The 14,096-nt window shown below is 39.1% G+C and overlaps 1 protein-coding gene across 2 annotated transcripts in view; it reads left to right on the forward strand.

Moving 5' to 3' along the window:
• The window catches only part of CSMD1 (CUB and Sushi multiple domains 1), a 1,833,881-nt gene that overhangs the window by 1,768,887 nt on the left and 50,898 nt on the right, over positions 1 to 14,096 (forward strand). For both annotated transcript variants that reach the window (XM_023630572.2, XM_023630573.2), the window contains exons 53-54: positions 1,019 to 1,192; positions 2,569 to 2,742. In XM_023630572.2, coding sequence (XP_023486340.1) covers positions 1,019 to 1,192; positions 2,569 to 2,742 — 348 coding nt within the window. The remainder of the gene's footprint in view (positions 1 to 1,018; positions 1,193 to 2,568; positions 2,743 to 14,096) is intronic.

Consider the following 14,096-nt stretch of genomic DNA (forward strand, 5'->3'; position numbering starts at 1 on the left):
CGTAGACATCAGCTCAAACATAACTCAAATGTACCTCCTGGAGATTGAACTTGTTTTCTGATATCTGTCCTTCCTTTGGAATTTCACAAATAGTTTAACACTCTGGTCTCTCTTGCTGGAGATCCCAGTCGTCCTTCTCTTTACTACTCATATTCAATAGGTTATGAAACCCAATCCATGTTAGTCCCAAGTGTATCTTCCTTTCTTTTGGCTTTTATTTGGAAATAGAATAAGATAAATAACATAAAATCTCAATAAGAAAAATAAGTAAGAGAAATAAATGGGGAAGCCATAATTGGGGAAATACACATTAACAATTTGAAATATTACTTAAGTTACCCAAAATTGTTGAGAAAAATGAACAAATTAAAAAGAAAAACCGAGCCAGCCCTGATGGCCTAGCGGTTAAAGTTCAATGTGCTCCATTTTTTTTTTTCTTTTTCTCCCCAAAGCCCCCAGGTACATAGTTGTATATTCTTTGTTGTGGGTCCTTCTAGTTGTGGCATGTGGGACGCTGCCTCAGCGTGGTTTGATGAGCAGTGCTATGTCCTCACCCAGGATTTGAACCAATGGAACACTGGGCCCCCTGCAGTGGAGCGTGCGAACTTAACCACTCGGCCACAGGGCCAGCCCCATCAATGTGCTCCATTTTGGGGGGCCAGGTTCAATTCCTGGGTGTGGAACCACGCCACTCCTGTGTCAGTAGCCAGGCTGTGGTGGCAGCTCACATAGAAGAACTAAAAGGACTTACAACTAGGATATACAACTATGTACTGGGGCTTTTGGGAGGAAAAAAAAAAGAGGAAGATGGGCAAGAAATGTTAGCTCAGGGTGAATCTTTAAAAAGAATAGAAAAACTATATCAAATAAAAACATATAAAAATGGGAAAAATCTAATAAATTATGCTTTCAATGCTGATGTTCCCTTGACAATAAAGGCAAGCAAATTCTGAATGTAGTACTTTTATAAAAGACAAATTCTCAGAACTGTTTTTGTTGGTTTTTCTTCTGTTGTTAGCTGGCCACTGCGGGTCCCCGGACCCGATCGTGAACGGTCACATCAGTGGAGACGGCTTCAGCTACAGGGACACTGTGGTTTATCAGTGCAATCCGGGTTTCCGTCTCATTGGAACTTCTGTTCGGATATGCCTGCAAGACCACAAATGGTCCGGACAGACTCCCGTTTGTGTCCGTAAGTACGCTGTTCTGAACTAATTCAGCAGGCGCTTCCTTTTGTCACATTTTCTCTCATGATTAAGTCACAACACAGTCATGTTTAATCTTCAGAGTGAAACAGAATCGAAACTCTCCAAAGAGCTGAGACAACACGGACACCCCTTCCCCAATTCTTTTTGATCCTTCTCCCATTCTGTTTCCTTCCAAGGCCTCCTCCAGTCTCCTGTCCACATTTAATTTGCCTGTTAAATCATCTCAAACGGATCCCAGGACGAGTGATGTCATACATTCATTCACTTTCCCTGCCTTTATCACAGGATAAACAAGGTGGAAACAGAAGCTAATTATGGGAGGGTGAAGATGCCGAGTGTGAGCCTGCAGATTCCCCAAAATAGCCACGCTTGTTAATCTTCTGTGTCGTTTTGTATTTCTGTCACTGTTTCATCAAGAACACGGATAGTTTTGTAAGCAGTCATTCCTTTAATAGGAACAGGTGAAATTATATGTAATGATTGTCCTCAAACCATATAACTTCAAAGATAAATGTTGACCAGTATTTTAAACCAGTGGTTTTTTTTCCTAATATATTCTTTATCTTCCTGTGAATTAAACAAAGGAAATGTTGATGTAACTACAGGATAGTGACAAGCCCTATCTTTGCGAGTGAATGGTAAATGTACAAAGTTCAGGCGTGAAAGCTTTACTTAGAAGAAAAAATGTTGACAAGATAAGTACGGAGGGAAAACATCGGTTTTATGACTGTAATGTGTTTCTTTTGAAAGGGCCAAGAAAGTATATCTTCATGATTTGTGTTGCTATTATTTTGGGCATGACATAATGACAGTTCACTACGTTTCAAAGGATCTTACAATAAAGATTGTCAAAAAATATTATTTGAGCATGCACATTTATTTTTGCTAATTTCATGATGTTTAAATTGACATCGGAATAATTTATATGTGCACAATTTAAATTATCAGCCAAATCCTTATAATGTTTCAAAATGAGAGTTCTAAGTTACCTGGTGTCTACTATGGGGAAAATAGTCAAAACTTGTGATTAATATAAGAATTTTAGCATCTCTTGTTTTTCACTGCCATATTTTAAAATTACTTGATATTCTGTCATGACCTGAGTAAGAAATAATAACATTTTTGATGAAGAAAGTATATTTGCCAGGTGTTGGTTATTTTCCACAATTATACTAAAAATCTGTGGGTTCAGCCTATGCTTCTTTTTGCCAATATTCCCTTCCAAATATAAATACAATCTGTAACATATCTGACTAAGTGAAAATCCTTTAGATCATACATTTGACATACCTGTATATCTGTTAATAAAGAATTCCCAGTTTACTTTTTGACAATGACATGGACCTGTCTTCCTCCATAGCCATCACATGTGGTCACCCTGGGAACCCCGCCCATGGCTTCACTAACGGCACTGAGTTCAACCTGAACGATGTCGTGAACTTCACCTGCAACACCGGCTATTTGCTGCAGGGTGCTTCACGAGCCCAGTGTCGGAGCAACGGCCAGTGGAGCAGCCCTTTGCCCACGTGTCGAGGTAGGAAAATTCCAAGGAGACGAGCCCTTCCCTCTGAGAGTGTAGTAGACTGATAAATACACCAAAGAGCCTGTCTGCGTAAATAAAGGGTGAAGCTTCACTCAAGGTACAGGACTTCTGCAAACACTTTTCATTGTGATGTGAAACCATTTCTGAGAGTAATACACAACTCTCTCCATGGCCTTTGTCTTGTTATTGGCAGGATGTTCAATAAAAAAAAAAATCTAGGATTCCTTGCTCCAAAGACAACTCATCTTCCATTTCTCTTTTTATTCATTCATTCACACATTTATTTCTACCACATATATTCAGCATCTTTGGTCCTTAAACTTCTAGATTTGTGGATGTATTAAGAGGTTCTTATCACTTTTAAATCTCAATTTTTTTATTTATTTCTTTAAAAATTATCACATAGATCTGGGCTAAAACCTAAATTTCCAAGAAAATACTGTTTTGTAGTTTTTGTATTTCTAGATGGTTGAGCTCATAATGCTTAAGATTTCACTTTGATTACTCTACATTAGAACATGTCCCTTGCTGAAGAGGAATGACACTTTAGTGAGAAGCTGAAGTAGTTTTTATGGTCATCGTATGGTGTTAGAGCCAGATTCTTATGAGTCTCCACCCCTCTCCCATACTGGGCTCCCAAGGGAGCTGTTTCAAATGAGACAATAGCAGACTGAGAACCCAAGCAATTTTTTAAATAGTAGTTATGTGAATTTTGGCTAGCAAACTGTCAAGTTCTGGCCCGAGTCTATATTGGAGTGCTTGGCCTGAGCTCAAAGACAAGTAAAGCCTCGTAATTCCACTTCCCTCTAAAACACTAAGGTAGCTTCACCCTATTTCAATGTGGAGAAAATCTTGCCACCAAGAGCAAAGACCCCTTGGTGTCCTTTCTGACTTTCCCAGGAGGCAGGCTTCTGGCTGTGTCTTGTCAGGGAGCAGTGAGGGATGGAGTATCTCGCTGAGATGTCAACGGCTTCTTGTTCAAAAGCTCCGGCTGGTCTCCTGACAATGCAGGTGGTCCTATGAGCTTGAAAATTAACAAGTTTATCATCTATCTTATTATTTTAAATTCTGTAAGCCAGGGCGATGGAAAATGGTGACCAGAGTTAGGGGACATCTTTGAATGTGCCCACCAGAACAGAGCACTAGTTTCTAAATGACATCTCGCCTCTCTGCCTTTCCACATCGGGATACTTTGGTGTACCCTAGATAGTTAGTGAACTCCGTGTTAAGCCTAGTTGAAATAACCACAATTACTCACTCAGCTTTCCCCTCACCTCTCAGAGGGAAACACAAGATAGCACATATCTGTGAGAACCTGGGATGGCTTGAACTGCAATGGAAGGACCTAGCTGTTCGTGGCTACCACGTGCTCCTGCAGCTGCAAGGACTTAAGAAAAGATTATAAAGCTTTAATCAAACTATTTTCTACACCCTGTATCACAGGGAAAAAGAAAACCAGCACAACTGAAAGAATGATTAAAATGAATGCCCATAAATTTTGGTCCCATTTATCTTCACACACAGGTACAGCCTAATTGTGCCTTCGATGTCTTAGGTGTATTAGAATGATCTATATCTGTTCCCCCAAAACCCTTCTATGCAACTTAATTTAACATTTATTAATATATTCCAAATGCTGTGCTACACACTGTCAGTACAGAGGTGGGTAAACAATTCATACCTTTAAGTAGATAACAAATTTAAAGGATCTGGAGAGTTAGCTAGTTAGGTAGGGAGAATGTCACCCACAGCTGCTGAGACATCGTCCGTTAGATACTTGATATATTCTTGCTGAACAAAAGACTGAGTGAACTCAGAATAACAGGCTTTTAATTATCAAAACTTTTTTTTGTATCTGTATCCCATTTTCCAATAATGTATGCCAGAAAGGAGGAGGAGAAGAAATTAAATACCTATCATTTATTAATGGCTTTTTGTGTTTCAGACACTGTGCTAAGGTCCTCTAGATTTCTTTGGCACAGCATAAAGAATGTAGGGTGTATTTTAAACTCTTCAGAATTAATTTCTCCTTTTCTTACCTTCCTCTCTTTTCTTGAATAATACAAACATACTTAGTCTTTTTTAGTAGACTTCATTTTTTAGAGCAGGTTTAGGTTCATAGCAAAATTGAGCTGAAGAGACAGAGAGTTCCCATATACCTCTTCCCCCCCCCCCCCGCCCCCATACACAGCCTCCCGCATTATCAATATCTCCACCAGATGGTGCATTTGTTACAATTGATAAACCTACAGTGACATATCATCATCCACCAGAGTCTGTGGGTCCCTCTTGGCAGTATACATTCTAAGAGTATGGACAAATGTATAATGACATGTATCCATCATTGTGGTCTCATACAGAGTAGTTTTACTGCCCTAAAAATCTTCTGTGCTCCATCTATTCATCCCCCCTGCCCTCATCCCCTGGCAACCGCAGGTCTTCTTACTGTCTTCATAGTTTGTCTTTTCCAGAACGTCATAGAGTAGGAATCCTACAGTATGTAGCCTTTTCACATAGGCTTCTTTCACTGAGTAATAGCAATTTAAGGTTCCTCCACGTCTTTTCATGGCTTGATAACTCATTTCTTTTTAGCACTAAATATTCCATTGTCTGGATGTACCAGTTTATGTATCGATTCACCTGCTGAAGGACACTTTGGTTGCCTCCAAGTTTTGGTGATTACAAATAAAGCTGCCAGAATCATCCCTGTGCAAGTGTTTGTGTGGATATAAGTTCTCAACTCCCCTGGATAAATAACAAGGAGCATGATTGCTTGATTGTATGTAAGAGTATGTTTAATTTTGTAAGAAACCGCCAAACTATCCTCCAAAGTGACTGCAACATCTTGCATTCCCAGCAGCGGTATATGGCAGTTCTTGTTGCTCAACATCCTCACCAACTGTTGTCAGTGTTCTGGGTTTTGGCCGTTCTAACAGGTGTAGAGGGTACCTCATTGTTGTTTGTTTGTTTTTTGATGAGGATGAGTCTCCCTGAGCTAACATCTGTGCCAATATTCCTTTGTTTTGTATGTGGGAGGCCACCACAGTACGGCTTGATGAGCAGTGTGTAGGTCCACGCCCAGCATGCAAACCAGTCAACCCTGGGCATGAATTTAAGCACTATGCCACAGGGCCGGCCCCTCATTGTTGTTGTAATTTACATTTTCCTGATGACATAGGATGTGGAGCATCTTTTCATGGGCTTATTTTCCATCTGTAAATATTGTTTGTTGAGGTGTCGTTTAAGGTCTTTGGCCCATTTTTTAGGTGTTTCTTTTCTTATTGTTGAGTTGTAAGCGTTCTTTTTGTATTTTGGATGACAGTCCTTTGTCAGTTATGTCCTTTGCTAATATTTTCTTCTAATCTGTGGCTTGTCTTCTCATTCTCTTGACACTGCTTTTCACAGAGCAGAACTTTTAAATTTGTACTTAATTTTAAAAGCTGTTACTTCAAACATATCTGATGAAGGAGGGGAGATGACTGACAGGTGCGGTCCTAAGGGTGTCAAGGAGATTAGAAATCACCAGCTCATCTCCCAGGTGCCTTCTGTTCTTGTTTTCTATTTTTTCCTATTACTTTATTTTGCTTCATTTATGAACTAGGAGATACAATCAAGTGCACAGAATTAACATGCATATTATTAAAGCAGGGAAAACATGATTTCAAAGAGGACAGACTCATAAAGATGATGATGCTTTAGAAAAAATGGCATAAAACTCAAAAAGTTGAAGTTAACAAAAATAGTTACTCTCTTAACAAACTTCCAGGGATTCTTAGTGTAGACTGCAGTACGGCCGGAGTCTTATCTCATGTGGTTCCTCAAATAACTCCACAGAAGTTTTAGGATGTCATATCTCCCGTAAGCATGCTGTTGTGCCTGCCTTCTTTTTTCAAATTATTGATAAGACTCTAAGACCGTCTAATCTGGGGAGGCCAGTGAGTTGTGGAATCCTGGGGAGTCCTACAGCATTTGGTTAGTTAATGGTGCAGAAGAGAGACTCCACCCGGAATTTTGGAACGGAACTCCAAGTAAATCTGTGCTAAAGCGAAGCCGGATTAGATATAGATTTCTGCAAAGTCTGTCTCCACCTAGGGTCATCTCCTTATTTGCAGATTCTGCTTTTAACAGGAAAAAGCATACCCAAGCCTGCAGTATTTGTGATAAATACAAAAACTCAGATCCAGAAAAATAGCTATAACTCCTTTTACTCAACCTATTAACATTATCTTTGCAAACAGGATTAGGAGAATAAAAGAAGGCATCCATTTTATTAACAGTAATATCTTTCTGGAAGAAATAAATTATATGATTGCAGGTGTCATAAGAAGGAATTAAAACAAACATGTTCACATTTATTTTAAGAATCAGATTACGCATACTGTCCTGGGAGGCCCATGTTTCTCTTTATGAGCTTTCTCTGAGTCTTTGTCTCCTATATTCCAAAATACGTGTCAACACACTTAAAAGTTCAGTCATTTCAATGAGAAAAAATAAGGTATACCAAGTCTGCAAAGTTTTAGGATGATTCACTTAATGTTTCCTTTTTTCTTTTTCTTTTTTTGCTTTTTCTCCCCAAATCCCCCTAGTACATAGTTGCATATTTTAGTTGTGGGCCCTTCTAGTTGTGGTATGTGGGACGCCACCTCAGCATGGCCTGATGAGCAGTGCCATGTCCGCGCCCAGGATTTGAACCGGTGAAACCCTGGGCTACCGAAGGGGAGCACACAAGTGTAACCCCTGGGCCATGGGGCCGGCCCCCTTTTTTGTTTCCTGTCCTTTTTTCATGTAATACTTTTTGTGTTGCACACAAACATTACGAGTTGGGTTTTAAAAAAATTTTCTTATCTATACTTTTGTAGGATTGGGTGTTTAAATTCAGAGATATAAAATATATTTCCCTGTGTGATTACATACAAGACAATAATTTTTTTTTTTAAATATGGGGTTCATGAAGGTTTGGTTATGGCTAGAAAGGAATGGAAAAGGAAACAAGAAGAAAACTTCACCACAGAACCACTATGTGTAGAATTGCATTGATGTGTTCATGAAAAATCATATATATCATTATGTTTTCAAAATTTTTAAATGGTAAAATTTTAAAATAAAAGGAAACGTAAGAACCAGTTACATTTTTGAGGCTTTATTCAATATGACTCTTGTTCATATTTAAGGATAAGTGGCAGCCAAAAGCATTTATCATCGCATGTCGACGCCCTAGGAAGTGAATGGGGGACACTTGCCAAGAGCAGGAGGGGCGCTGGGGCTGGCAGCTCCCCGAAGCTGCCCTGAGACGCCCTCCTCAAAGAGTGTTATCCACGGCGCGGAAGGGGAGTGAGCGCTTCTCTCTTCGATTTTTCAGTGCGCCATACATTATTGTTATCTACAGCACTGGGCTGGACAGCACATCTCTGGAACTTGCTCATCTGAATATAGGGTCTTAGGGTTAACGCTGAGCCTCAGTCTTCTTATATGAGTAGTCGAGGAAATAATGCCTTCCTCATGGGTTTCTGTGAGTTCTAGATAAACCGATGTATGTGAAATGCTCAGGAGAGTGCCTGGCACACAGTAGGTACTCAGTTCCCCCAGTCCCTGCCCCCTGCCATGCCTCTGAAATTTATATTCTCTCAGGAAAGCCAGGCAGTCAATCAGAGTCTACTACAGTCGCTTAAAACATTTCTCTTTTATCAAACCTGAATATCTCAGTTACAGCTAAAACCTACTTCTTTATCTTTATCAATTCTTGATAAAAGATGAAATGTGACTTTCATACATTTGAAAAAGTCGTAAATTGCTTTTATTTCTTCTTTTTTTCTCTGTGAGCAGTAATCTTATATTTAAAATTTTGATTCATCCCGTTAGTAAACAAGCCCAAAATGTTTTTCTATGGAATACACTGAATATTGCATTATTTCCTCTTTGATTGTCCTCTAAACTTTGTGTAATTCCTTCTATTGAAAAATTTTAAAATCACATATTACATGGAACTGTAATCAATTAGGAGTGCTCTTTTTTAAAATTAGTGAATTTTAGAAAATTTAAGAATTAGTGAACTAGTTCTTAGCCCTTTTCCACACCACCAAAGAGTATAAATTGGCTATTCCTACATTATGAAGCATTGTTTGCTTATTTTCCTGTTCATGATCAGGTTTTTAATGAGTAATTTTAAAAAAACAAGAGAGAAGAAAGAAACAGGAGTGAACACTGAAAGGAAATATAGGCGGGTTTTAACCGAAAAAGAAAAATTCAGGGAGATATGGAAACAATTTCATTCTTCCCTTGCTCTCTCCCTGGCTCTCCCTCTCTCCCTCTTCTCTCCTTCCTTCCTTTCTTTCTAAAAGCCCTGAGACCACAAAGGGTGAGTGAGGTTCAGAAGTCATCAGAGCCACCTCGAGCATCCTTCTGCTTTTTTCAATAGACTGAGTCTCAAGAATACCAGACTCACTTCCCATGTTGCGTGAACAGCGCTCCTTGAGAGAAGCGCTGTCTTACACCCTGGCTGATTTCTGACTGAGCCCTAGAATGAAGGGCAATCAGACGCTCTCCTATGAGCCGCGCTTGTCAGTCAAGTCAGAGTCTTTACTGGAACGGTTCTCTTTAAACCTTACCAGTTATACTACAGTGAAGCTTTTTTAAGAAACGAAAGATCAGAAAAAATAATAAGGGGTAAGAATGATATATTTGCCAATTCGGTCTGTGATTTAGTGACTTTAAATAAAACAATTTTTAATAAAGGTAGAGAATCAATGTAGCAGTATGCATTCCAGGCTCCTGCATCAATTATGTGTGGAATGCATGATATGTTTTCCATGTTCCTGAACTGAGCAGATACTGGTGATATAGGGATGACACGTGGACAGGATCCTGTTTGTAAATTGGATAAAACTTTGAACTTTGTTCCCAGTTTACGCATAGAATTTAGAATTAAGGTTTCTACTCTCCTTACTCTATTCCTATGTAATCTGGACACAGGTGTTTTTGTGTGGCTTTAAGGCTAAAGATCATCTTAAAACAATGACCTCTCTGCCAAAATTTTAAGCTCAAATCTGGCTTGTTAGGATAGCTGTTCACAGAGTTAACTATTAACTTAAAATTTAAATTTAAAAGGCCTACATGTAAAAAAATTCTCAATTTATTTTTATTTAAATTTTCTTTTCAATGTATCTTTAAAGTTGGGTATGAAAACCTCTTGTTACGGTGAAATATAGTCAAAAATGTTGAGTTAAATACATTTATAAATGTGTATGAATTTAAAAGCACAATGAAATCTAAAACCAATTGCAGTATAAACAATTGAATTTCTTATTACCTTTGAACCTGTAACTTTTGAGTCTCTTATGTTTTACTCTGGATACTAGATTTGTTAGGATGTCCAACTTCCTAGTCCCACTGTTGCCACTAAGCTCCCCCGAGAGTTTATACCCACCACTTCCTTCATGGTCTTTTGTCCAACAAGAATAAAGCAAAACTATTAAACTATTAATCTCAACTGCATACATTTCTTCAGATTAAGCATTCCTTCCACCATCCTGTATCCCTTCCCATCCACATGTTCACTGGCCCTCCCCTTCACTTCCCCTTAAGGGTCTGTGCTAGTGAGAAAAGGACATTGATGGACATGTGTCAGACCTTTCAAACGTATTTGATTTAAGAGACAGAAACTGAAAAAGATGATCTGTCAGTGGACTGCCAATTATGCGCAAAACTAGTGACCTTTCGTTCTCAGAATATCATTCATAGGCATTTGAAAATAGATCTGTCCTATATTCAGGGTCTTTTTCCTTTGTAATTGCTAGTATTCTATTTGTTCAAAGAAACGGGAATTACCTATTCACATTAACGCAATGTATTTCTGCTAATTTTACTGGAGTCCAGTTTTTCAAATTTGACATAAAAACTTAGCCCATAGCATTCAGTTTTGAACATTTACTTTGACAGTTTCTATTTACGTTTGCTTTTAGTCTAAGAATTCTATTGAAATTTAAAAAATAATAAACTTAATCTCCATGGTTTGCCTGTCAAAACAAAAACAAATAGCAACAAATTTGACCAAAGGCACATCTCCCATAAAAGTAAGCTGTCAGCTGAGAGGTTGAGACTCATTGTTTATGCTTTTTACCTAACTTTGGCAGGAGATGGATATGTTTATGGCCTTGATTGTGGTGATAGTTTTGCAGGTGCACCTTTACCCCCAAACTCTTCAAGTTGTATACATTAAATATGTACAGCTTTTTACATGTCAATCACACCTCAAAAAGTGGTTAAAAAAATGCTTGTGGGAAATGGTATTGAGACCAAAGATTAGGAGGCACTTTGGATTCTGTTTTCAATTTTCAATTCTCAGCTAGATTTTGGGCATACAAGCTAAGATCCATGGTTCTGCTAGAAACATCTCAGAGGCCCTTAAGCGAAAACCTTGTTAACTTTTTATTTATCATTAATCAATAAATGTTAATAAATGAGTACATAACATAAAAGGAATATAAGGAAAATATATTTTGTTCAATGTAAGAATTTATTATGAAAAATGTTTCTGAAAACTAGAGACAAAACTTAAAATTACAGTATTCAATTAAAAAACAATTGAAGTCTTCACAGGCTGTCACAGTCAAATAATACGATGAAATCAAATACATAAGAAACCTACAAAGTTATTTTAGGAGTTTCACTGTCTAAACACCCAGAGTCCATACTGTTAGTGACTATGGTAAATTGTCATGGCATATGCTGTTACTGCCTTTTACTTTATAGTCTAACAACCAGGAAGGAACAAATGTGCAGAAAGGTGTTTTAATTTCTATTTTGGCACAGCTGGAAAAGGAGCCTGGGACTGAAATTTGCCATATTTCCCTGTCATCTGAGAGAGTTTCATGAAAGCACAGGCATTGTTTTGGGTTTTACACAGAATCAAGGATGTGGAGCAGATACTGCTTTCAGTGCACAAGTGGGAAAAGTAAGGTTAATGAGACGGAGTGTCTGAGATGGTGTATAATGAGACGGTGATGGTGTGCGCGGCAGGACGGCAAAGCTTGTCTCGCTGGAGCAGCACTCAGAACTTGGGTGCTTTGCCGAGTCCTGTGGTTTGAAGTATACCAAGGGAAAGTGGAGCGCTCACAGATACTGAGAATGAAGTAAAAAGGTTCCAACAATCAGCAATCAAGTTTCAAAAAATGGCATTTTAATGTTTCATTAGCCAGGTTATCTACACACTTGCTTAAAGAAAATAGAGTGATAATTGGATAAAAAGGACTTTATTAGTCATCCAAAATTTTGAAAGAGAATACATCTTTGTAAAGTGGACATCATAGGAGGTGCAATGTTTTTGTTTCTATTTATATGTTAACTTGAATATTTTTAAAGATGACTTCTCCGAGAGTAAGAGTGTATGTAGAATAGAAAAAGTTTAGTACGTAGCCTATAAACTGTTATTGAGAGCTAAGACTTAGAGCCTGTCGTCTCCAAAAATAAAGAGAGGAGGAGGATCCTTTCGGAAATCACGTCACCAAGAAATACTGGTATGTTTTCGTAAACATGCTATACCAGATAGGAAATCAAGAGCCCTAATCCTTACCGAGGTCTAGTGTAACTATCTTTGCGACCTTGAGCATGTTACTGATCATTATATTAATTTCTTCCTTTGCCCTCCGGCATACACAAACGTCCCGAAGGAGCATATTTGTTGTGCCCTCCTGAACTTCTCCACACTGTGCCGAGTATAAACGATTTCAATACTTCTCAGTCTTTCCAGCTGATAAAATTCAGTTCTACGTCAGGTTTTAACACCTGGACATGAAACCCCAGTCTCAGCTCTTAGCCAGCTGCGGGTGAGATGTTAGGATGCGGCAGTACACCTCCACAATGAGTCGCTTACCAGTTTCTTCTGATGCATTACCCTCTGCTGCACATCATGTTGCAAACTTAAAGTGTAAGGTAGTTCGGCAGGTCTGACTTACATCCACACCATTGACTTCGTTTGTCATTTATATGCTACAAGATGGTTTAAGTAATTCGATTCTTCCTTACACTTTGCTGACAGCTCACATCTGTCAATCAAGCAAGCTTCAGTCCACCAGATCCCGAAATAGGAATTGCGCACAAAATAGGACAAAGAAGAGGGATGGCAGAGTTATTTGTGTGGACCAACTGGCCACTCATGGACTATTCTGGCAGGTAGCCTGCTCCCCATATGGTAAAACACACCCATTTGCGATGACGACATGGAATATTTCAAAGTTCTCCCTGTCGTGGACAAATAAATCAAATTTTTCCTGCCCTAATTTTTCCCCCCAGCTGATAGATACAGCTGAATCTCCTGGTAGAGCTTCCAAAATAAATAGGAAGGAATATAAATAGATGTTTCTGACTGCAACTGTATAGGACTAAATTCTAAAGGACTAATTCTATGGGGCAGGACTAAAAAAAGTGCACGAGCAGATTTAGAGTATTTCTAGACATACCTCTTACAACAACGTAAGAAACAATCCAGTTTTCCTGGTTGGAGCTCGTGGAATCTTTATTGTTAACAAGCATTTTTATTGCCTAGTACTTTAATGGCCCTGAACCAGTGGAAGAATGGGAACTCAGCATTCCTGCATGCCTTCCAGGTAATGCTCTTGCAAACTGAAGTCCCAGAATGGGTGGCAGTAATGAGAGCATTCGAGTCTTCTACACCTCTCCTCTTGCCATGGGCAAGAGGGGCCACCAAGGAGAGTTCTAACCCAGAGTTTTAGAGCAATTGGTGTGAAACTCGAGATTCTAAAACCCCTCCTCCGGCCATTGTAAACTCAGAGAACAATCCCTTTCTCAACCGGCAGAGAGAAGGATGCAAACGGGTCTCATTGTTGCTGTGACAACAACTGCTTCTCTGCCAGAGACTCCTTTTGCTTTTTCTTCTTATCTCCAGCCAGAGCCTTCTCCTGAGCTCCAAACCCATGATGGCAATTGCTTTGTACCTTTCCTCTTTCTCAGCCACCATGCAATTAGGCTATATTATGGAAAGCTGGGCCAAAATATAAAAACACAAATAAAAAAAGGAGAAGCTCAAGTAGGGCAGTTGAGCATTTGGGATCTGCTGGGTTTCCTAGTAGAGGTGTTCAGTAAATGGCTCAGTGCCTTCCACGCATCTTGCCTAAGTGGTTTTCTCTACTCTCACTGCAAAAGAGTCTGATATTGTTTTCTGGACTATCTCCCAAGAGAAACATAAGCACAGACACAAACACAATGCTGTCTTTAGCATTCGGGCCGAGGACACATCTTGCTGCGTATGAGGGTTCCATACAAGGCAACTGCTTCTATCTCCTGGGTTTGGCATGCAACTCCAGGTGCCAGAGGGGCCTATGCGGTTGTCT

This window comes from Equus caballus, chromosome 27, assembly GCF_041296265.1.
Source record: "Equus caballus isolate H_3958 breed thoroughbred chromosome 27, TB-T2T, whole genome shotgun sequence".
Classification (NCBI taxonomy): Eukaryota; Metazoa; Chordata; class Mammalia; order Perissodactyla; family Equidae; genus Equus; species Equus caballus.